This window comes from Mirounga angustirostris, unplaced genomic scaffold (genome assembly GCF_029215605.1).
Source record: "Mirounga angustirostris isolate CCGP_5_RB_7025 unplaced genomic scaffold, mMirAng1.0.hap1 SCAF_4, whole genome shotgun sequence".
Taxonomy (NCBI): domain Eukaryota; kingdom Metazoa; phylum Chordata; class Mammalia; order Carnivora; family Phocidae; genus Mirounga; species Mirounga angustirostris.
In genome coordinates this window covers 133,503,233-133,529,120 of record NW_026991712.1, presented here as the reverse complement: position 1 = coordinate 133,529,120, position 25,888 = coordinate 133,503,233, and the positions used below count along the sequence as shown (strand labels likewise).

The following is a 25,888-nucleotide window of genomic DNA, read 5'->3' as shown; positions in this document are numbered from 1 at the left end:
CAGCTAGGTAAGAAAGAAAGATTACCTCTCAAAGAAGAGTAGTTAAAGTCATAACTGATTTCTCAACAGCAACAGTGGGGCTGTAAGTTGGAAATTACACCTCTAATGAGCTATAAGTTATCTTTCGACATTTAATTCTTCATTTTATAGAGCTGGCTCTGAAGAAGAGGTACAAAATGCACATGAACAACTGAGGAGTTTAAGATCCCCTGATTCACTTCAAAGAATTTTAAAAGATGAACTTCAGGAAGAAGGATACTTATCAAAGGTAGAATGTTTGAGATGGAATAAAGAATCGTAAAGCAAATATTAAACATGTGGATATATCTAAACATAGAAATCATAATTTCCAAAATAGAAAACAAAAATAAAATGAAAACAAAAAAACCCCTTAATTTGAAAAAACGGAAATAGAAACTCTGTATAAATAGAAAGCACAAAATAAAATTGCAGAAATAAATCCAAATTATTATCAGTAAAATCAGATAAATGCAAATATAATGTTCTAGTTTAAAAACGAATTTATAAAAAGCTGGATTTAAAATATACAATAGTATTTTCTTTCCAAGAAACATAATTTACGTAGAAGCACCCAAAAATTTTAATCTAAAGTATGGCAAATGTCATTATAGGCAATTGCTATCCATGAGAGTTCATGCAATTATATTATTATCAGATAAACAGATTGTGAGGCAAACAGCCTTATTGGATCTTAAGAGCACTACAAAATGGTAGAAGGTTCAATTCATCAGGATGTTATAGCTTCTGTATACTCAGTAATATAGACTCAATTTATATAAAACAGCAAAAAAAATGACAGAAGTGCAAGAAGAAATAGACAAATTCACCAGCATGTTAGGAAAGTATTCACACGTTTCTCACCAATTAATATATAAGCAAAAATAAAAATCAGCAACATTTGGATGATATACATTCTTTTCAAAGCACAAATGGACTTTACAGTCAATAAACAATGAATTCTATAAATAAGTAGATTAAGAGATTATATTGGAAGTTGATAAGCACTAAGGTAAAGGAAAAGTACAACAGGGAAGAAGTATTGGTACAGAAGTGAAATATTGGGAGAGCTGCTCAAAGTATGGTATTAAATGTGGTAATTAGGCTAGACATCATTGAAATAGTAACCTCTAAATAAAGACTTGACCAAGATGAAGGGGTTACGGAGGACACTGCCGGAGTCAAGGCCTAAGGCAGAAGCATAGTGTATATATTCAAGTGGATTGACTAAGAGGGGAAGAAAAGGTTATGAGGAGATGTTGAGGCCCATAACACAAAGGGCCCCATGGGCCATTGTAAGGACTTTGGCTTTTGCTTTGAGTAAAACGGAAGTCTTCAGAGTGCTGGGAGCAGTGCAGTGAAAGATATGACTCCTGATTTAAAAAGACTCCCTGGCTGCCAAATTGGAAATAGACCATAGGAAAGCAAGGATTGTACCACAGGGGCTGTGAATGTATGCTGTCCTATTCTTTTAATGGATAATATATTTACAAACCCACAAAAGAAGCCAATAGAAGATAAGCAAAAAGAAACCAAGAAAAGCAAACCCCTCTGGCCTTGTAGGGAAAAGACACTGTGAATGAAATGCCCAGTAAGAAGTTCTGAGGTGAAATAGCCATGCACCATGTGATGTGATCCTTTCCTGTGATCCCATAAATTTTTAGAAAAAGCAGAAAGATTTTTTAAATGCTCCTAGAATTAGCACATAATTATGTGATGTCCATCTGAGTAGTTCAGGCTGTTCGGGTACTCACTCGGCCTCAAATAGGAACGTAATTGGGTTTTTCCCAGAAATCTATCTTCCTAAATGAATCATCTTGACTCCTCTTTTTTCGTAAGACATACCACATGTTCCTTTTTTTTTTTTTTTTTTTTTTCATTTTAGTATAAGATACTAAGAGATTGAAAGTGTTAATGCTAAGGGGCGCCTGGGTGGCTCAGTCGTTAAGCATCTGCCTTCGGCTCAGGTCATGATCCCAGGGTCCTGGGATCAAGCCCCGCATTGGGCTCCCTGCTCAGCGGGAAGCCTGCTTCTTCCTCTCCCACTCCCCCTGCTTGTGTTCCCTCTCTTGCGGTGTCTCTCTCTGTCAAATGAATAAATAAAATCTTAAAAAAATAAATGCAAACTCAACAGATGGGGCAGCTGGGTGGCTCAGTCATTAAGTGTCTGTCTTTGGCTCAGGTCATGATCCCAGGGTCCTGGGATCGAGCCCTGTTCGGCAAGAAGCCTGCTTGTCCCTCTCTCACTCCCCCTGCTTGTGTTCCTTCTCTCTCTGTCTTTCTGTCAAATAAGTAAATAAAATATTTATTTTTTTTATTATTTTTTAAAGATTTTATTTGTTTATTTTTCAGAGAGAGAGAGCACACAAGCAGGAGGAGCAGCAGGTTGAGGGAGAAGCAGGCTCCCTGCCGAGCAGGGAGCCCGATGCAGGACTCGATCCCAGGACTCTGGGATCATGACCTGAGCCAAAGGCAGATGCTTAATGACTGAGCCACCCAGGCGTCCCAATAAATAAAATCTTTAAAAAAAAAAAGGAAGTGTTAATGCTTTAAAATATCCTAGAGATTATAAATATGATTCTGGTTATGATGTTACCTGCTTTTGCCATCAATAAGAACATCACCATCAAACAGGACTCACTTGATTAATCATAGCAGTTCATATATTTAAAGAAAATTTTGAGTATCTCCTTTGACTCTGCACCATATGCAACAATTCTAGAGAAATTACTAGGAGAACATTGTCCTCACATTCAAAAAACTCAGTTTAGTGACTGTGAACCATCTTCCTGTGGGCCATTAATTGCAATTGAAAGAGATTCATCAGGATTAGGATGAAGAACAGACTGAAGGCAGAAAACTATAGGGAAGAATTTGGGTCTTTATATCCCTCGATTATAAAGTCTACGATGTCATTTAATTTACATATTATAGTATATGTTTAGATATTTATGCACATTTAGAAAAGAGTAATATTTATTCATGTTTGCCAACTCTCCCCATTTCACTTTGAGAAAGGAATACATGCTTTTCTTGCAAAATAATTACAGCACTTTCACACACATTTTTTTCTGTATCTAAACAACTACCATATGTGATAGTAGGCCCTTCTCTGAGACTTTAATGGGCTCCAGGTGAAAGTGGAATAATCTGAAAATGAGCAGAGCAGTTCCTTCATTTAGGCAGCTGTGCCGGGGTGGGAAGATCAGCAGGAATCAGAAAATCCGGACATGAGTCTGGTTTGTGCTGGCCTTGGGTAAATGAGTCTCAATTTCTTCATCTGTAAAGTACTAAGTTCACAGGTTCTTTCTGAGGAATAAATAATATATATGAAGATGTCGTATAACCGTAGATCACATTAGAGCTGTATAGGGCAAACATTTATTTCTGACACCATTTACTCATTTAATCATTTAAAAAGGAGTATTTAATTTCTGTTGTATTCTGTGAATTGTAGTAGATCCTCACAGATGAGATAACTTCTGCCCTCAAGGGTTTTTAGTGGAGGCTGGGGTGATAAGACGTATGTGTAGGACCCTTTATTGGACAGAGACAGAAGATAGTTGGGGAAGTGGGCAAAAACAGAAGCCTTTCCAGAAGAGAGATGATCCTGTATTCTGGTAGCATTAGTCTTCTCATTTCATAAATGTTGACTCAAGTGTTTTCCTTTTCCTTTAAAGTCAAAGTATGGGGGGAAGAAAAGAGAATGTGGAAAAGGAATCAAACTAGGATTATAAATGTATTAAATAGTAATAATTTCTGGATGGCAGATAATTATATTGTATATCTGGATTTTACCTTATCCAAAATACAAATTTTTTAAGAAATAATTTCCATATGCTGTTAAATTTTAAGAATGATAAGTGATTCAGGTATAATTTGTAATTTTATCATAATCTGAGTGGTAATATTCAAGAATCTAGCGTTTTGGGGTATTTTTTAGTATCAACTTCATCTTTGCATAATTATGTTGATTCAACATTAAGACTTCTTTAAGAATTCTTACCATTTTTAATTGATATATTTCTTCCTCATTGCCAGCTTTCTGTCTTTGCTCTTGAGAGTAAAATATACATCTTTTGAGTATTTTGAATGTATAGATTTATTTCTGATTATGCCTTCTTTGCATTTTTGTCATCCTGTGAATGTCATTCATTTTTGTAGGCAAGTGTTTCTAATAATTTAGCCACTTAATTTATGTAGTTTTAAGGGACTTTAAAAAAAAAACAACTCCCGAGTCTAGTGAATGTAGTTGATTATCCTTTTGTAATTTTGGTAATGAATATATTCCTAAATCTTGTACGTAATTATTAATTGCTGTAAGGACTTTCACTGAAGGAAGCTTGCTACTCCTTTTACCAACTGAACTTGTCAATAAAATACCTTTGTATAGGTAACAGACTTCAGATACAGTATTATTTTATGTATGGGTAAAAAACACAAAAATAGAAGTAAATCAGTTTAAACTAGAATTTTGTCAATAGTGTGCTTCCTGAATTTATGAGGAGCTTCATTTTTTTTCCCCATTGCTACACATGCTCTTTCCATTAATTTCATAGATGTTTCATGGAACACTTGTCCCCTACGACCTCTATAAGAGCAAATTATATATACCATTCACATTTCTGATTTGTTGTTTACAAAATGTAAACTCTAGATTTTCAAGACGTCCATAATAATACCTACCTACTTTGAATTCTGTTTCTTTGGAAAAAGGTGAAAACAATATACTATAGTATTTGTCATCCCTTAAATGTATGACAAGGCAATGTAAAAATAAGTTTCTCTTCTCTGAAACTCATTGATGATCCCTGCAGTTTTGGTAAATTATCACTGGCCCTTAAACTCAGGCATGTGATACTTTTCCGACTCAACAGTAGGGTGTCTGTCTTTCTGTTCTGTTAAGCATTTTGCTTTCTTTTTAAGCAGTTTAAATGTAGTTAAGAAGTGATTTCATTTCACAATAATCTTGCTCTTTAACTTCAGTTTGTCCTTATTAACTATCATCTCAACATATTTGGCTGAGATAATTGGGTATTGATTATATTTGCACTGTCATTTGCAGTTCAAATTGGATCTTTATAAACATTTGAGACTTTTTTTTAAAAGATTTTATTTATTTATTTGACAGAGAGAGACACAGGGAGAGAGGGAACACAAGCAGGGGGAGTGGGAGAGGGAGAAGCAGGCTTCCCGCAGAGCAGAAGCAGGTCCTGTGATCATGACCTGAGCTGAAGGCAGACGCTTAATGACTGAGCCACCCAGGCACCCTCATTTGAGACTTTTTAATGACTGTTGTTTGCTCAACATGCATGCATAGTTTTAGTCTGGGGTTTGGTTCACTCTGCTGAATTTGGGCTCAACTTCCCTTAAAAGAAACTAGCAGTTCATGGGCGCCTGGGTGGCTCAGATGGTTAAGCGTCTGCCTTTGGCTCAGGTCGTGATCCCAGGGTCCTGGGATCGAGTCCTGCATCGGGCTCCCTGCTCCTTGGGGAGCCTGCTTCTCTCTCTCTCTCTCTGTCTCTCATGAATAAATAAATAAAAATCTAAAAAAAAAAAAAAAAAGATTAAAAAAAAAACAACAACTAGCAGTTCAGTGATAAAGCAAGAGCCCTTCTACTGCTTCTTCAACTCTTCACTTTTTTTCTTGAATTCTAAGCCAAATAAGGATTTCTGAAGCTTAGCTTCACTTGGTGTTACTTGGTTTTAGAACTTTGTGAGGATGGATGGTCACAGAATGCTACCCCCTATTCTTTTATTCCCCACCTCGGCAGGACTGACTGCTAATCCTTATGTCCAAAAACAATAACAATCTTATTCTTCCTTTTTCCATATGCATGCTTAAGCACAGGTTTATTTTTTAATCCCCATTATTTGTATTTATTTTAGTTTGCCATGAATTCTTACTTGTAAATATTCAATATTTTAAGATTTTTTTTAACATCTATGACTCACTTTTTATGAATCCTACCACATGAGACACTAGAAGAAAAATGAATAAATATTTTCTATGCATGGGGGCATTTGAAATGAAGACTGGGATTTGGGAGTCAAAGGAAAAGAGCTCAAGTCCTAACTCCGGCCTTTCTGTGTTGCCTTGCATATGTCACTTAATTGCTCAGACTTCCAGTTGTCTCATCTATAAAATAGTGATGTACTAATACCCATTTCAGAATTGTCATGAAAATGAAATGAAATAAATTATGGGAAAGTATTTTGACAACTGCAGTGCACTGTCGAAGCCTTCGAATGGTTTAGAATCTATATGAGTCAAAGGAAAAGAGCTCAAGTCCTAACTCCGGCCTTTCTGTGTTGCCTTGCATATGTCACTTAATTGCTCAGACTTCCAGTTGTCTCATCTATAAAATAGTGATGTACTAATACCCATTTCAGAATTGTCATGAAAATGAAATGAAATAAATTATGGGAAAGTATTTTGACAACTGCAGTGCACTGTCGAAGCCTTCGAATGGTTTAGAATCTATATGAGTAAAGGGCACAAAAACTGACATGGAGACTAATACTAGCTTGAAAATTGCTGGTTACTCTTCCAATGTTTAATAGATATAACATGGAAAATTCAGAAGGCAAGCACTGAGTATATTTGAAGTGGTTGGATTTGTTTCTGAGTGGAACTGGGACTTAAAAATAGGCCTGCAGGCATGGGTAAAATTTGTAATGGAAAAGAACTATCTTCCAAATGTTTCTGTTAAGAAGGAGCAGACTTTATTCATCCATTTATGAAATCATTTGTTAAGTATTTATGGAGTGTTTACTATAGTTTAGGCACTGTGCTAAAGGATACCATGGAAGAAGGAGTGGCTATGGAAAGAAAAAGATGTTTAACTTTTGTCACATGATATACATTTTAATCTTCGGATTCTGATGAATTAAAAGGTAGTAACCTCTTTACCACAAATTACTGGGTGAATTTTCAGATCATAGTCAATGGCTTTGTACTCCTAACAGAAATGCTCCTTGTACATTCACTGTTAGATTTGAAGGCAACAAATCCTACCATATTACTATATATCTTACTAAGCTTCCTACTCCGATTGATTGTTATTTTAAATTTAAGGGGTTGTGTTTATTTATAGGTATGTAGCTTATTGTGTCTAATTCTGCTTATAATCAAGTTAAATAAAAGCTCAATGTAAGGTAAGTTTGATTTTTTTAAATGTCTGCATTTGTTCAAGATGGTTTAATTAAAAATAATTATTAAAACATACTTGAAATGTTTACTTTTTTAGAAATTAGGTAAGGGGCGCCTGGGTGGCTCAGTTGGTTGAGCGACTGCCTTCGGCTCAGGTCATGATCCTGGAGTCCCGGGATCGAGTCCCGCATCGGGCTCCCTGCTCGGCAGGGAGTCTGCTTCTCCCTCTGACCCTCCTCCCTCTCATGCTCTCTGTCTCTCATTCTCTCTCTCTCAAATAAATAAATAAAATCTTTAAAAAAAAAAAAAAAGAAATTAAGTCAAGGATATTTATTCTTTATAATTTATTTTATATCTACTTAACTGATTTAAAAAATTCCTTCAGGAGTCTTAGAGATTCTACAGAGCACAAACAAAGGGGCTTGCAAATGCTCAATTCATTGCTTGTGCACTGAACTTCATTTAGGGGCTTATCTAAGTTGTCTATTTTTCAAGTAAACCCATTAAGCACTTTTTCCAGTTTGGGTTGTACTCACAAAGCAGCAAATATAGTGAAGGCTCAATGAGAAGGGAAAAATTAGCCTCGGTATGTTTGGTATCTTGTGAGCAAAACAAGTTGATTTTACTTCTAAATCCAGTTCTTTTAAAAATGTCACGATTAAGTCATTCCCCTCCCCCACACTAATTGGGACACCTGGTTCTGCTGAGGAAAGTCCCCACAGAGCAGCATCGCACTAAGGAGAGCAGCTCCCTATCCTTAGGCCCTGAAGCAAAGGGAATCAGGGATCATCCACCCTGCTCTCTGGTAGCAGGTGGAGAGTACAGTTGTGAGAGGCTATTGTTGAGTGCAAGACAATGGCTTACTGGAAAAGTGTCAGGAGGTGCCAGTGAATGACTGAGGGGAAGGACGTGGGTTGGGGGTTGAGGAAACAACAGCAGTATGTGGAAGGTCACTCATTAGTTCAACTACCTGGGTCACACCCAGTGACCCCAGAACATACAGTTTCCTTCATGGCAGGATTAGGAGAGATAGGTTTATTCATTCATTCAAACAACATGTAATTCACGAATGCCAAACACCATGCTAACTTCTTCACTCTACTGATAAAGTGGAGAATAAAATCAACATCTTCTCTGTCTTCATGGGACTTAGAGTACAGGAGGAATGCAGACATTAAATAGAAATTCTGGAAGACTAATATATAATTGCTACTGGTGATAAATGTTATGATGGGAAACTCCAGGGTGTAGGGCGGAGCCATATTTGGGACCTCATTAGATTAAGGTGTCAGATTAAGTGATCCCTTATTATCTCAAAAAGTAATACTATAATGAAGACTGGAAGGATGATTAAGAATTATTCGGCTAGAGTAGGAGGAGGACTCATTTGAGTCAAAAGGAGCATTATATGTAGAGGCCCAGAGAGAGGAATGAATTTTAAGTGTATATTCAAGGCACTTAGATGTACCAGGGGCAGAGCTCCATAGTTGAAAACCACAGTTGCATGAAAAACTGTGTTTCTGCAAAGAGGCTCCTAGGAGGTCACTGTGACCCAATTCTACATTGAGGAGTTAAGTTATTCATTTGTCTCTAAAGACCCTCATATGGAACACTTTTCCAAAACTTTACTTCCCTGCTCTTGTTGACTAATTCAGAATTCTTCTGTGGAGAATCGTATCTTTACCAGTCATGTACTAAATGGAGACTACTAGCCATGCTGTTCCTACTACTGTAGTCACATGTAGTTACTGAAATTGAAATGTAAATAAATTAAACTCAATAAAATTTCAAAAATCACAAAGTCAGTTCCTCAATCACACCAGCCACATTTTAAATGTTCAATAATTGAATATGGCTAGTAGCTACTGGATCAGACAACACAGATATTGAACATTTCCATCACCGCAGAAAGTTCTATCTGTACAGTTCACATAGTAGCTAATAGCCTGGGCTCTTGAGGAGCTTCATTTTTTTTTTTTCCCATTGCTACACATGCTCTTTCCATTAATTTCATAGATGTTTCATGGAACAATTGTCCCCTACGACCTCTATAAGAGCAAATTGTATATACCATTCACATTTCTGATTTGTTGTTTACAAAATGTAAACTCTAGATTTTCAAGACGTCCATAATAATACCTACCTACTTTGAATTCTATTTCTTTGGAAAAAGGTGAAAACAATATACTATAGTATTTGTCATCCCTTAAATGTATGACAAGGCAATGTAAAAATAAGTTTCTCTTCTCTGAAACTATTGATGATCCCTGCAGTTTTTGTACTTACTGAAACTCAGGTTAACCATGGATAAAGTAAGAATGACATAGATAGTGTACATATAAAGAATTTAACATAGCACCTGGAACATAATGGGCATTTTAGAAATACTTATACCTGATAGCTCTATTCTCTTAACTCAATACCTTGTCCTCCAGTGACTCAATTGTTCTTTCTCTTTCTCCTCCATCCAGGGTAAATTCATTCAACCATATTTGCACCCACGCTTCACTTCCTTTCTTAACTAGTCATACTCCCAACCCAATCCACAATTCTAGATTAATCCAAACTTGTTCTCTCATCCAGCTGAGTCTGCCAAACCTTGTTGGAAGAAATCATTTCACTTGAGATTATCAGTCTTACCAGTTGGCAGCCTCCTGGTTCATTAGGTAGACTACCAGAGTACTTGGCAAGCCTTTGACAATACCTCTTTGGCTAATCTTTTCATTTTTGATAGTACCTGTCCTAATTGCATTCTCTTCACCTTTGTATCAGCAAATGACTATATCCTGGAATGAATTCACTGAACTTCCCTCTCCTGTATCTCCAAGTGTATAGTTTTTATTTGTAGGGGTTCCCAAATGCCAGAATTGGGATCAATGTAAGGCTACTTCAGAAGTATTTGATTGGTGTTAAAAAGTACATCTACTTGGACCAGACTCCTGCCTACTGGATGGAAATCTTTAGTACTGGGAATGGCAGAATTTGTACTTGTTTAAGGCTCCTCAGGTGATTTTATGACCTAAGTTTGGAAGACACCACCAAGAGAGTTGTAGACACCTTTACTCATAATCTCTGGTTGCTTTTTCATGCTCTTTAATATTAATGTGGCGGCCTCTATTTCCTCCCAGCAGTTGACATGTAGGCTGCACTTTTCAGAGCTCTTCAATGGGTTGTCAGAGCATCTGTCTTGCCTGTGGTCATCACTCTTAATCTCTCCTTGCTGGCACTGTTAACACACTCCCACTGGTGGCTTGCCAAGTTTGAAAGTAGTGAGAATAGCTCCTTTGCTGTGTCCTGGCTATGCTCCAAAACTTCATTTTTGGTCTTTTTGTCTGACCATTTAATGCAAACTGTAGATCAGAGATGACACTGGTGGGAAGAGTTCAAGCAGTCAGGACTGTAATCTCAGGAAGATGAAAGTCACACAGTTATGTAATAGTTTGGACATGAACATTGCTCTGTAAAGTTTTAATTTAATTCGAAGTGTGTTTTCTCCTGGGCATAATGTTTAGCATTCCAGGGAAAAAAGAACATTCAACGCTGTTTTAATTTTTTTTCATCTATTAGTGTGTTGTATATATAACTTACAGTGAGTTTATTTGGCCCTAGTTATCTTTTTGGTGGTTCTCAAAAGCTTAAAATGTCACTGATAGGTACAGCATTGGTGGTATAGTGTTGAACATAGCTGCCTTCTAAAGTGTCATTGATAGAAGGGAACTTTTCAGTGAAAATAGCTAAATGGTCAAAAATCAACATGTAATTAGCAAATAGCCTTATGTAAAAATATATAGATTTGTGTAGTATTATATTTATATAAATATCTAACATGTATACTATTTATATATAGGTATAGATTAATATAAATATTATTGAATTTAAGAAGAATTTCCTCATTAGGGGTGCCTGTGTGGCTCAGTTAAGTGTCTGACTCTTGATTTCGGCTTAGGTCATGATCTCAGTATTGTGAAATTGAGTCCTGCAACCAGCTCTGCTCAGCAGGGAGTCTGCTTGAGATTCTCTCTTTCTCTCCCTCTCCCAAAGCCCCTCCCCCTGCTCACACTGTCTCTGTCAAATAAATATTTTTAAAAAAGAAGAATTTCATAATTAATTATTCATTACACAGTAGAATCTCAAGTATCAGTCTCCTAGTGGAATTATAATAATCAAAAACTCATGGAAACAATAGATTAAGAAACAATAAGAAAAAGCTGAAAAGTCAGAGAATCTTGATTAAATCTCAGTTGAGCCTTTTATTTCATGTGTGGCCATGAACAGGTCACTGAACATTTCTGAGCCTTAGTTTCCTCATCTTCAAAATGATCTTTCAGGAGTTTGTGTAAAGACAAAATGTAATAAATGATAAATGCTAATACATTATAAAATATATTTATTGTTGTTGCTAAAGTCAAAGGGCACTATACAATTGTGAAATATCTTCTAAATTCTCTAAGAAAGAATACATTATGTAACACTTTAGTTAATTCATGAGGATAACTCCCTTTAACCATCTTAGTATCCTTGAAAGATTAACATATAGTAAATCTTAAATCTTATTAAATAAAATGAAGTATACTTTATTAAGTTCTTTATTTCTGAAAATTGGCGATTCATGTGCATGGATGTTTTGTGTTTTTCTAATAACCAGAGCATTTATTTAGCCAGAATTTTTTTTTCTCACACTGCTGTCTGTTCTTTTCCTTTATTGAATAAAGGTCAGTTTTCATACTTTTCCTAACATACCGGACATTTAAAATTTTAGTATATGATTTCATTTTTATTTGGGGTAATTATGATAAATAATAGCTACATTTGTTGAACTCTCAAATTGTGATGGACACAATGTAAAGCATTTTACATGTATTAACATATTTGATCCTCATAACAGTCCTATGAGATGGCTTATGTTTTCCCCATTTACTGATGAAAAAAGTAAGGGATAAAAGTAGGTATCATTCTATAAAATCATCCTTTAAGAGACAAAATGGGAGTTTGAACCTAGGCAGTCTGATTCTAGAACCTAGACTCATCATATTTAAGCCATACTTCACTGCATGTGATCTCCTGCAGATCTGCTTGTGAGTGTTCTCAGAATGCAAGCTTTGGGCACCACAATTCCTGTGGGAGTTGATTTGCAGATATTTGATTCCAATAGCAACCATATAAGTAAAATTCTCCTGGAGTCCTAGTAGTGCTTTCTAACTTGTTATATGAAAACAAACATAGTTACATGGAATCAATTTCACATCATCAGTAGTCAGAAATATAAAGGAAAAATAATAAATAATAAAAAGTTTCCTTTTTGTATTTCTGTCTACTCTCAGTAGTTTTTAGGTTATCAAAATGAGTAGATTATGTATTGGTGGCACAAAACTGTAAAGTTTACTGAAACCAAAAAATACCACAAAGAATGTACTATAAAATATACTAACTCAAGGGTACCTGGGTGGCTCAGTCATTAAGCATCTGCCTTTGGCTCAGGTCAAGATCCCGGCGTCCTGGGATCGAGCCCCACATCAGGCTCCCTGATCCACGGGAAGCCTGCTTCTCCCTCTCCCACTGCCCCTGCTTGTGTTCCCTCTCTCACTGTGTCTCTCTCTGTCAAATAAATAAATAAAATCTTTAAAAAAAATATGCTAACTCAAGTTGCATTTGATCCACTTATTGTTATTTTCTAGTTGTCAACATTGCTATGGTGTCAGCATCGCTAATGTTGATAGTAACTGAGCTTTATTACACTGGGGATTAGAGCTTCAACATATGAATTTGGGGATGGGGGACACAGACACAAACATTCAGTTCATAACAATCTCTAACTGGAGAATGAGCATATGAATTTTGTCCATGTGGTGTTTTTAACTTTTTTTTTTTAACTTAGAACTCCTTCTCATGGAACACTACATCAAAAACTAATGATGTAATGTATGGTGATTAACATAACATAATAAAAAAAAATAAGAGAGAGAGAGAGACAAACTTAAAAAAGAAAATTTAGAACTCCTTGGAAAAGTCACTCTCCAGTTTACCACATTCCCTGCCACTCTTACTGTCTTATTCCTTGCTAGATACTGAATAGTGTTATCTATTGAACCTCAGTGGGTTCCTGAATTATTGACTCTTGATATAGACCATTTAAAGAGTCAAAATTTATCAAGATTTTGGTATTAAAATTTAGTTTTGGTTCTCTCTTACAGGATGGAGAATCTAATAAGGGGAAGGAATCCCCCACAATATCAGAGAAGTCCTTGTAAAGAAGTTCGTGCAGCACTTCGGAAGAGGCCTGAAGAAGAGTGTAAGTATGTTTAATAGGATTAAGATATGCTCTAGATAGATTTTGGTGAGTAACATTTAAAATAAAGGATTAACTTTTAAGTGATTAGTCAAATGATAGAAGTACTTAACAAATATTTGTTGAATTAAATGGAATTTATTTTTTAAAAACATATGACTAAATGATACCTGGATTCGGACACTAGGAACATTGTTTTCTTAAGTGTTTCTCTTGTACTTCAAGATGTTCTACTGATAATTGAGGTCCATGTTCAAATAAGGTTGGAAAATGCCACATAATCTACCATATCTTCCTACCATGAATATTAATGTTTCTGAGGAGTCCTGAAGTAAAAGAAACTTTTGAAATGTGTTTAAAATCAATAGATTCCACTTTCATTTGACCATAACACTCTTTCAACATTTTTTTTTAAACCTGAGAACTCTGAAAACCACTGCATTAGACTGAAGAATAAATATTTAACGGTAAACATAAAGCTATGGGTCAAAAAGAAACATTTGATTAATCAAATTTAGGAGAAGATTTTGAAAGATGGAAGTCATATATCTTACCATAAAGTCATTTTACTCCATCTGCAAATCAGTAAATATTAGAATATGTAATTGTCTACCAGGACTTTATTTTAATATTTCTAGTCTGTAGCATTGTTGGAGACATTTGACATAATATCTGTATTTTAAGTTTATTAGATGACCAATAATACTAACTTTCCTCATGCTGTTTGCAAATAATTATCTTCAGGGAACTAAATCACATGCTATTATGGCAAAAATGTATGTGAATTTTGTCCTTTTACAGAAACTTACATTTTATAAGGATAGAGTTAATGCAGTGGGTTTATTGGCATATATAGCTTAATAGACTTTTAAGATTATATTGGCATTTTACATTAGTTTGACGTACACCGTTCTGAGTAAAGACAAAGTACATTAAAGCTGGGCACACTCATGACAAGTAGAGTGTTTTCATTCTATTTTGTTTTATTACAAAGTTAATAGACAACCTGATTACCATCTATGTCATTCAGTATAGTGTTTTTTCTTTTTATTTTTAACGTTGGTTTTCTTTTAATTAATAGATTTACAGCTTCTAACACTATAAACAATACCCAGTTAAAACTAAAATTTGAAAATGAAGATTGAGTTCTGGGCATCATAAAACTAAAACTATAAGATGCAGACTCTTGCACAAAAGTACTGCTTTTTTATTGGATTCATAGGGAAGCTCTGGGATTTCTCCTCTATGCTGGTTTAACACAATAGCTTAGTCTCTGGTATACTTCTTCAGATTTTATTTTAAAATTTATAAGGGATTTTTGTGAGTAAATCTATCATTGATTCTCTCAGAATTGCTATTTAATATAGATAAAGTGATTTTTTAAAACTGACTTAGTCTAGGCTGGAGGTTGACCACTGGGTCTATTGACCAAATCCAGCCTGACACCTGTTTCTGTAAATAAAATTTTATTGAAACATAGCCATCTCTTATTTATTTAGATATTGTGTATGTCTGCTTTCATATTACAGAGGAAAAGTTGAAGAGTTATGACAGAGACTATATGGCCCAGAAGGCTAAAAGTATTTACCTGATTCTTTACAGGAAAGGGTTTAAGCCAAGTTCTGGGCCATTGGTTCTCAGAGTGTGCTCTTCAGATCAGCCACAGTAGCAGCATCTAGGAACTTGTTAGAAATGCAAATTTTAAAAGCTGTAACCCATATCTACTGAATCAAGACCTCTGAGAGTTGGGTGAAGTAATCTATGTAAACCCTGCAGGACATTCTGATGCAAGCTTAAATTTGAAAACCTCTAGCCTAAGTCAAATAACTGACTGCAGATGATACTAAATCACCATGGATACAAAAGACTAATAAAGGTAGGCATATTTTAGAGTTAAGTCTTATTGCTGTTTAATTAAGGTACATAACATAACTGATGCTGGTATTATAACAAGCAAGTCCTCATGAACTGGACTGTGGCAGTCAGGGCAATTTTTCAAATATCATTATAAGAACTCAGTTGCATTGACTAAATTATTGAACACGGAAAGACATAATGAGAAATAAGAAACTTATAAAATGTTATTCTCTTTCAGAGAAGTCTTCATTATCCCTTGTTAGTATAATGAGCAGTTCCTCTTGCCTTGTTACAGACCAGTGTTAATTCCCTAAGTAAGAAGCCTCTTTTTCAGAACGGAAGCAGCATATCACATTAGTTAATTAAGACATTAATTTTAGAGTCACACAGAGGGTTTATTCTCTAATGTGACACTTGATGTGACCAGCTGCAGGAAACAGGGTATTATTTTTTTAATTTAAGACTCCATTACTTATCTGAAAAATGAGGATAATGATTGAGTCTACCTTGTAGGGTTGTTTTGAGAATTTAAGGAAGATATTTATATGGAAATATTGCAGGTTTGGTTCCAGACAATGGAAATACCATAAAGAAAATATTGCCATAAAATGAATCAAATGAACTTTTTTGGTTTTCTAGTGCATATTAAAAGTTATGTTTATACTATACTGTAGTCTGTCAAGTGTGCAATAACATTATGTTTAACAAAGTGATGTACATACCCTAATAAAAAATACTTTGTAGTTAAAAAATGCAAACCGTCATCTGAACTTTCAGTGAGTTGTAATCTTTTTGCTGGCGGAAGATCTTGTCTCAATGTTGATGACTGCTGACTGGTCAGGGTGTTGGTTGCTGAAGGTTGGAGTGGCCATGGAAATTTCTTAAAATAAGACGACAAAAAATTTTGCCACATTGATTGACTTTTCTTTTCACGAACCATTTCTCTGTAGCCTGCAATGCTGTTTGATAGCATTTTACCCACAGTAGAACTTATTTCAAAATTGCAGTCAGTCCTCTCAAACCCTACTGCTGCTTTATCAGCTAACTTTATGTAATATTCTAAATCCTTTGTTGTCATTTCAGCAGTCTCCACAGCATCTTCACCAGTAGATTCCATCTCAAAAAACCATGCTCTTAGCTCATCCTTTTTTTTTTTTTTTTAAAGATTTTATTTATTTATTCATGAGAGACAGAGAGAGAGGCAGAGGGAGAAGCAGGCTCCCAAGGAGCAGGGAGCCCGATGCGGGACTCGATCCCAGGACGCTGGGATCATGACCTGAGCCGAAGGCAGACGCCCAACCATCTGAGCCACCCAGGCGCCCGCTCTTAGCTCATCCTAAGAAGCAACTTGTTATCTGTTAAGGTGTGATCATGAGATTGCAGAGATTCAGTCACATCCTCAAGCGCCATTTCTAATTCTAATGCTCTTGCTGTTTCCACCACATCTGCAGTTACTTCCTCCACTGAAGGCTTGAATCCCTCAAAGTCATCCATGAGGGCTAGAATGAATTTCTTCCAAACTCCTGTTAAAGTTGACATTTTGACCTCTTCCCTTGAATCACAAATTTTCTTAATGGCATCTAGAATGTTGAATCCTCTCCAGAGGTTTTCAATTGACTTTGCCCAGATCCATCAGAGAAATCACTACCGATGGCAGCTATAATCTTACAAAATGTATTTTCTAAGTAATAACTTTAAAGTCTAAATGATTCCTCGATCCACGGACTGTAGCATGAATGTTGTGTTAGCAGGCATCAAGACAACATGAATCTTATTCTTAATCTATATCTACATCTATATAGCTTAATCTTTATCTATATAGCTCTTCAGAGATCTTCAGTGACTAAGTGTATTGTCAATGAGCAGTGATATTTTGAAAGGAATTTTTTTTCTAAGCAGTAGTTCTCAACAGTGGGCTTAAAATATCCAGTAAACTGTGCTATAAAATGATGTGCTGTCATCCAGGCTTTGTTCCATTTATAGAGCATAGGCAGAGTAGATTTAGCATAATTCTTCTAGGACTTTTGGAATGGTCATTGAGCATTGATTTCAACTTAAAAGTCACCAGCTGTATTAGTCCCTAACAGGAGAATCAACCTGTTCTTTGAAGCTTTGAAGCCAAGTATTGACTTCTCCTCTCTAGCCAGGAAAGCCCTACATGGCATCTTCTTCCAATAGAAGGCTGTTTCAGGGGCGCCTAGATGGCTCATTAGGTTAAGCTTTGACTCTTGATTTCGGCTCAGGTCTTGATCTCAGGGTCCTGAGATCTAGACACTCGTTGGGCTCTGCACTCAGCACAGAGTCTGCTCTCTCTCTCTGTCTCTCAAATAAATGAACAAAATCTTTCAAAAAAAAAAAAAAAGGCTGTTTTATCCACATTAAAAATCTGTTGTTTAGTTTAGCCACCTTCATTAATTATTTTAGCTAGATCTTCTGGGTAACTTGCTACAGTTCTACATCAGTACTTATTGCTTCACCTTGCACTTTTATATTATGAAAACAGCTTCTTTCCTTAAGCCTCATGTACCAACCTCTGCTAGCTTCAGACTTTTCTTCTGCAGCTTCCTCACTTCTCTCAGCCTTCATAGACTTGAAGAGAGTTAGGGCCTGGCTCTGGATTAGGCTTTGGCTTAAGGGAATGTTGGGGCTGGTTTGATCTATCCAAACCATGAAAACTTTATCCATATCAGCAATTAGGGTACTTTCTTATCATTCATGTGTTCACTGGAATAACACTTTTAATTTCCTTCAAGAACTTTTCCTTTGCATTTACAACCTAGCTTACTGTTTGGCACCAGAGGCCTAGCTTTCAGCCTATCTTGGCTTTTCACATTCCTTCCTCATTGAGCTTAATTATTTCTAGCCTTTGATCTAAAATGAGAGACATAAGATTCTTCTGTTCACTTAAACACTTAGAGGCTATGACAGGGTTATTAACTGACCTAATTTCAATATTGTTGTATCTCAGGGAATAGGGAAGCCTGGGGAGAGAGAGAAAGATGGTGGTTGGCGAAGCAGTCAGAACATGTACACTTACTGAGTAAACTTGCTATACTATACGGACACAGTTTGTGGCTCCCTGAAACAATTATAATAGCAGCATCAAAGAGCACTGATCTCAGATAACCATACAGATATAATAGTAATGAAAAAGTTTGAAATACTGTGAGTATTACCAAAATGTGACAGAGACATGAAATGAGCAAATATTGTTTGAAAGATGATGCAGATAGACTAGCTTGACACAAACCTTTAATTTGTAAAAATGCAATTATCTGTGAAGCATAATAAAATGATGTGCAATAAAATGAGGTATGCCTGTAGCAAGTACTTGGTGTAGAACCTGGTCCATAGCAACTTTTCTTTTCTTTCTTCTACCTTTCTTTTCACTTGTTATTATTGTTCTTCTTATTCCAAATTAAGTATTTGTGTGAAGATAATAAATCATGTTTCTGATCACAGAAATGGAAATTAGTAGAAATTACCACCACTATTTTTAAAAACAACAATGCATAGCAAGCATCAGGTTGTACACAAATGACATAAATCTGAAGTTATTGCAATAGTGTTATATAGTAATTCATGTTAGGTAGTAATTTTCTCATACAATGGCATGGTTCTTTCTTTGTTATTCTACAAATTCCATGTGGGATCTTGACCAAGACTTACTGGGTCAATTCCCATGGAAAGCTGCCACCTTAGAAAACCATCATAGAAAGCCAAATGGTAGTGGCTTCCCTTTACTGAGCATTGGAATAGTAAAACTTCACTCCTTCAGATGCAAGGAGAGAACTCTTTCATTTGGAGATATTGCATACAGAAGATTTTTGCTAAGTAGCATAATTCATCCTGCTCTCTTTTATAATCTTATACTTTTCTGCAGTATTTTCAATGTGAAGATCAACATTAGGTCACCAGACATAGCTCTTAACCAATTAGTTCATGTGAATTATATCTTGCTATTCTACATCTAGCACAGTCAAACAAACTTTCAGTAAAAATAAATTGCTTCCTATAAAAGACAGACTTTGAAACATACTCAAGTTACATCCCATTAAAAAAAACAAATATATAAATTTTGTCCTCCAAACCACAGCCCCATTCAGCTATAACACTACATTCTTGTTTAATTCCTAGGTAAGCCTCTGTAAAGAGTCATCTACTCTCTCCAACTCACTCCTCCAAACCCATGGAATCTGGACTGAAACAGCTTTCATTCAGACCACCAAAAATCGTTTTGTGTTGCTATTATTTGTTTTCTATTGCATGTAACAAATTATACAAACTTAGTGGCTAAGACAGCACTCATTTATTATCTTGCAGTTTCTGTGTTTTGGTAGTCCAGGCTGGGTTTAGCCAGGTTCTCTGCTTCAGGATCTTACCAGGTGAAGTCTCATCATGGGCTCAATTGAGGAAACATCTATTTCTGAGCTTACTCGGGCTGTTGGAAGAATTTGTTTCCTTATGGTTTTATGACCCAAAACCCTGCTTTTTGCTGACTTCTAGCTGGAGGCCACCTTTAGGTGTTAGAGGGCTCCTACAGTTCCTTTGCTATATGTACATTCTCAATATGGCTGCTAACTTCATTGAGACAATAAGGAGACCCTGTCCTCAGGGAAGGCTCTGTCCATGTTTTAAGGGCTTTCAGCTGATTGAACCAGGCTCACTCAAGAAAATCTACTTTCATTTAATTCACAATCAACTGATTTGGGGCCTTACCTGCACCATTACCTTTTCCATATTTTGTTGGCTAAATGCAAGTCACAGATCCTACCCCCATCCAAGGAGAGGGGATTATACAGGACTTGAGCACTTGAGGGTATTATGATCATGAGCCATCTTAGAATTCTGCCTTCCACTTGCTAAATCCACCAGGCAATTTTTGTAATGCTCTTTTCATTTAAATCCTGAGCAAGAATCAATACTGTTGATTATTTCTTCCTTTTGAAAATCTTCTAATTTTTTGGCTATCATAATATAATAATCTTCTGATTTTCCTCCATCTCTCTGGTTATTCAACTTGTTCTTTCCAGCCATTACATATTAAAATTTCTGAATACTGTTTGAAGTCTTCTTCTTCCAAATATATTCATTCCATGAACAATCTCATTACACCCACAGCATCAGTTATTCCTATAATCAGATGTCTCACAAATTGATACCTCCAACCCAGACTTCTCTCCATATATTCAAATGTCTACTTGATACATCATCTTGGTTGTCTTAAAAGTACCTCAAAGTCTTCAAATCCATGTTCTTTTCCTCAAACCTGAACATCTTCTACTGTTTCTTTTTTTCCGTTTTTTTGTCTGAATGTTATACATTCTTAACCATCCAAGTTTGAAAGACACAAATCTAGGAGTGATTTTTCATATCTTCTCCTTTTCCTCTTATATCCACCATAATCTCAAGGCTTCTTAATTTTACTTTCTGAAAATGTTATGAATCTGTTCACAAATCATCTCCTCTGCAAAGATTTTAAGATTCTTCCAGATACTCCTATAAGTTGTGTTCCTACATAGTGTTCTGAAAACCTTTCATTTTAAAATGATCCTATGGCTTTCCATTGTTCATTCAAAAAAGACAAAAGCCTTACTATAGTTTATAGCACCTTAAAGAGTCTAACTTGTACCCACCCCTTCAGCTTCATCTCATACTCTATTCCCTTACTCTGTATTCCAACTACATGGGCTTTCTTTTAATTCCTGAACATATTCACTAATAGAGGAACAGAATATACATATTTTTAAATGATATGGAATCACAGAACAACAAGAATGACAAAAATTACCCTAAAAGGAAGAGTATACTTCTGTAAAATATTGAATGTAGAAACAAAAAAAAAATTAGAAAGTTGTATGAAATTTTTAATAATCACAAGAAGATGAATACTCTATAAAATAATGGCAAAGTAAACAATAAGGGAAAAATGGCATCTTTTTCCAAAAAGCAAAAGAAATAAAAATCAACATTGATGAGAAAAGGTATTACAAAAAAAAAAAGGTATTAAACATGAAAAGCAGACAAAATCTTCACTGGAGTCAGTCAAAGAAGAATTAACATTGTAAAAATATAAGATATTTGAAGAACAAATATAGAAAACCCATGAATACAAAGGAAATATGACCAAAACAAAAAAAGGTAAAGGGGAATAATGACAAATGTGGAGAAATAAAAAAGTGGGAATCCAACCTAAGATTTACAATTTGTTCTGAGAAAGAAATCAAACTGATTCAAAGGAAAAAATCATCAAAGACTTACTTGAATATACTTCAAGGTAGTAAAAATATGTGACCGCATATTAAAATGTCTTACAGTGTACTATACCATCACTTAAATGAGATCTGCATCCAGACATATCCAGACAAATATTTTTAAATTACACTATCAGCTTTTTGACAAGTAAGATATCTGTCTTATTTACCATTACATCAGCAACACATAGTGTAGTGCCTGGAACTTGGGAGATATTTAACAAATATTTCAGAAGAGTGAAGAAATTAATTACTTAACTTTTAAAATAAAAGTGCACCATAGGAATCTGCTTGAAAGAAAGAAAAAGAGGGAAAGAAGAGAGAAAGGATTAGAAACAGAGAAACAGAGAGAGAGAAATGAAGGACGTGAGGAAGGAGGAAAGGAAGGGAGGGAGGAAGGAAGAATGGAAGGACAATTTTTTTATTTTAAAACAGATGTCATGAACTCATTTTCCTTGTTCTTTCCTTCACAATGCAACTGAATACCCTGAAAATTATTCAATGGACCATGATGAAAGGACTCTGAAAGCTTAAAAGAAGAAGGCAAACTGGCTGGGGCTTCAGTAATTGAGGAAAGAAAACATTGTGTATTATTTTGGTATTTCTTTTTATCCATATATCCCTGGATTGGGCACAAGAGATAATTGAAAACTGGCACTGTCAAAAGACACTGATCATCATCATCATCATCAAGAAAAGCCTGCTCTTCCAGTCCAAAGGAATGGGACAGGAGAGGCCTAATATATACCTTGTAGAGAGCCCTAACCTTTATTCTAAAATCCCAGTTGACAGGCAGTTTAATCCACCTGCAGTAACAGATCAGTAAGGCCCCATCCATCCAACCCTACTTTCCCTGGCACACAGACCTATCCAGTACTAACAATGGTGTCAGTGAACCCTGTGTCTCCCTATCTTCCACCCAGTGGCATAAGAAGACCCAGACCCAGTAGTTTCTGTGCCTTCCCAGAAAGTAACTCAGTACATTAGGGAGACCAGAAAGGCACTTTCACTCTGGCAGATATCACCAGTAGGGTTTGAGCAATAGCCCAATAGTGCCAGAAGAATAAAGCAGACCAGAATAGCATTAGCATTACAAGGAATTAGAAAACTGTCATTGTAACTAAAGCCTACAAAAGTAGGCCAGAATCTATATGCTCATCTAAACAGGATAAGTGCCTGGTAAAAGTAGAAGATTCTTATAGGTTCAAGAGTCTCCTAATGTAATAACCAAAATGTCCAAGATACAATTGAAAATTGTATTATACCAATAGTATTATTATGTATTTGTAAGATAAAAATGATATTGAGGCATCTGGGTGGCCCAGTGGTTAAGCATTTGCCTTCGGTTCAGGTCATGATCTCCAGGTCCTGGGATAGAGCCTGCATCGGGCTCCCTGCTCAGCAGGGAGTCTGCTTCTCCCTCTCCCTCTCCCCCCAACTCATGCTCTCTTTCTCGTTCTCTCTCCTTCTCAAAGAAATAAATAAAATCTTTAAAAAAAGATAAAAATGGTATTATATCATTCTATCAAGAACTAAGAAAAACCATAATCTGAATGAGAAATGACAATTATCTGACACCAATATTAAAATGAATCAGATGTTGGAATAATCTGACAAGGAATTGAAGCAGGCATTGCAAAAATGCTTCAATAAACAATTACATAATCCCTTGACACAAGTGAAAAAAATTGAAAATTTCAGCAAAGAAGTAAAAGTTATTAAAAAATGGAAATTATATAACTGAAGAATTTAAAGACCAAAATAAAAATCTTGCTGAATAGACTTAAGAGTAGAGTGAAAATGGCCAAGAATAGAGTAAGTGAGCAGGAAGACAGATTATTCAAATTTACTCAATCTAAACAACAAAGAGAATAATAGACTTAAGAAAAATGAACAGAATTTCAAGAATTTGTGTAAAAATAACAAAAGATCTAATATTATCATTAGAGTCTCAGAAAGAGAAGAGAAAGAGCATTTGAAAAAAAGTATTTGAAGAAGTATTGGTTGTAAACATCCCCAAATTGGTAAAAGACATAAATTTAGATATTCTGGAGGCTAGATGAACTCCTAATATGATAAACCCTAAAATATCTCCAACAAGATATGTCATAATTAAACTTCTGAAAACTAAAGATAGAGAAGAAAATCTTATAAACAGCCAGAGAGAAATAAAGACTTAGCCCTTTACCTACAAAGGAACAGAAATTCAAGTAATGGTGAAAGAGAACAACAGAATGGATAAAAATAGAACTAAACATAATAGGACTTCTTTTTAATCTTGTATTTTATAGTTGAAGCAAAAATTATAACAAAACTTGATAATGTACTCAATATATGTAGAAGAAATAATTAAGATAAGTACATATATAAAGTGGGGAGAGTAAAGGGACCTAAATGTAAGTAAGGTTTCTCTACTTCACTTTAAGTGGTAATGATATTGAACCCAGTAGATTGTGGGAAGTTACATAAGTATGTTTTAATATCCAGAGCAACCACTAAGAAAATTATACAATATGATATACTCAAATAATTATAAATAATTAAAAATAAATTACAAACTATAAATAAATAAATAAAAATTGAGCTAAGAAATATCCAAATAACCCGCAGGAAGACAAGAAAAAAGAAACAGAGGAATGAGAAACCAAAGAAACGAACAGAAAATAATAAAGTGGCAGACTTAAGCCTTAGGATATCAATAATTGCATTAATTATAAAGGGTGTAAATGCTTCAATTAAAAGGCCGATCTTGTCAGATTAAAGGCAAGGATAAAGGATAAAAAGGCAAGACATCATGTGCAGCCTATAAAAATTTCTTTAAATGTAAAGATGTAGGAAGATTAAATATAAAAGGATAAAAAAGTAGATATATCACACTATGTCAATGAAAGCTAGAGTGACTGTATTTATATCAGGAAAATTAAGTTCAAAGTAAAACATAATGAAGAAAGTCATTCCATAATGATAAAAGGGTCAGTTCATCAAGAGAATATACCAATCTTCAATTTATTTTTTACAAATTTATATTTTATATTTATATAGGCTTTCCCTATAACTTTAAGCTATATATACTTCCTCTTTAGTTTAGCTTTGTTATAATTTTTTTGTTGTTTTGTTTTTTAAAGATTTTATTTATGTATTTGACAGAGAGAGACACACCGAGAGAAGGAACACAAGCAGGGGGAGTGGGAGAGGGAGAAGCAGGCTTCCTGATGAGCCAGTATCCCAATGTGGGGCTCGATCCCAGGACCCCAGGATCATGATCCAAGCCGAAGGCAGACACTCAATGACTGAGCCACCCAGGCACCCCATAATGTGTGTGTGTGTGTTTTTTTTAACAATTTAGTTTCTAATAGCTAAGAAACTCTTGGTAGCATAGTTATGATTGTGACCTGCTTAAAAAAGACACTATTGTTAGATGACTGGGTGGCTCAGTCGATTAAGTGTCTGCCCTCGGCTCAGGTCCTGATCTCAGGATCCTGGGATCCAGCTCCCTGCTCAGTGGGGAGCCTGCTTCTCCCTCTCCCTCTGCCGCTCTCTTGCTCTCTTTCAAATAAATACCTAAAATCTTTTTAAAAATCATTTGTTTTTATATAGAGAGATATTTATGAAGGTGTAATCTTTCCTCAGAATTAAGCTGAGTCAATATTATGGAAACTAAAATTCCACAAAGCTTATCTATTGAGTTTCTGAATAATAAAAAAAATTTACTGAAGAGGTTCCTTTTCTATCTGACCTTTTTATAGAATTTAAATTCCTAATAACATAATTCTATCCTTATGGCAATGATATTATACTTTGCATTGCAAACAATATATTTGATATTATCAGGAGATAACACTTAAAATTATATTGTTTTCAAATAACTGAATGCTACTTTTCCAAATGTCAAAATATTCTTCTATTAACCAGTTTGGTGAAAATCATGATTAGTCATGTTCTTTTTTTTTTTAAGATTTTTTTTTTTTAATTTATTTGCAAGAGAGACAATGAGAGACAGAGAGCATGAGAGGGAGGAGGGTCAGAGGGAGAAGCAGACTCCCTGCTGAGCAGTGAGCCCGATGTGGGACTCGATCCTGGGACTCCAGGATCATGACCTGAGCCGAAGGCAGTCGCTTAACCAACTGAGCCACCCAGGCGCCCAGTCATGTTCTTGCCTTCATGTTAGAAATTATTGAACATGATTTAACCTTCTCCTGATGATTCAAGGACAGTTTTATAAACACCCATTACTGTAAAGTGTGGTAATAGAATTCCATCTGTGCTTCCCTCCATATCAAGTTGTCAGCTGTCACTTTTGCTGTGATTATTCTTGCTTTT

At 35.4% G+C, this 25,888-nt stretch overlaps 1 protein-coding gene across 2 annotated transcripts in view; it reads left to right on the top strand.

The window, feature by feature from the left end:
• LRRC7 (leucine rich repeat containing 7) overlaps nucleotides 1-25,888 on the top strand; it is a 959,434-nt gene that overhangs the window by 534,743 nt on the left and 398,803 nt on the right. For both annotated transcript variants that reach the window (XM_064588988.1, XM_064588987.1), the window contains exon 3: nucleotides 13,363-13,460. In XM_064588988.1, the coding sequence (XP_064445058.1) occupies nucleotides 13,363-13,460 (98 nt within the window). The remainder of the gene's footprint in view (nucleotides 1-13,362; nucleotides 13,461-25,888) is intronic.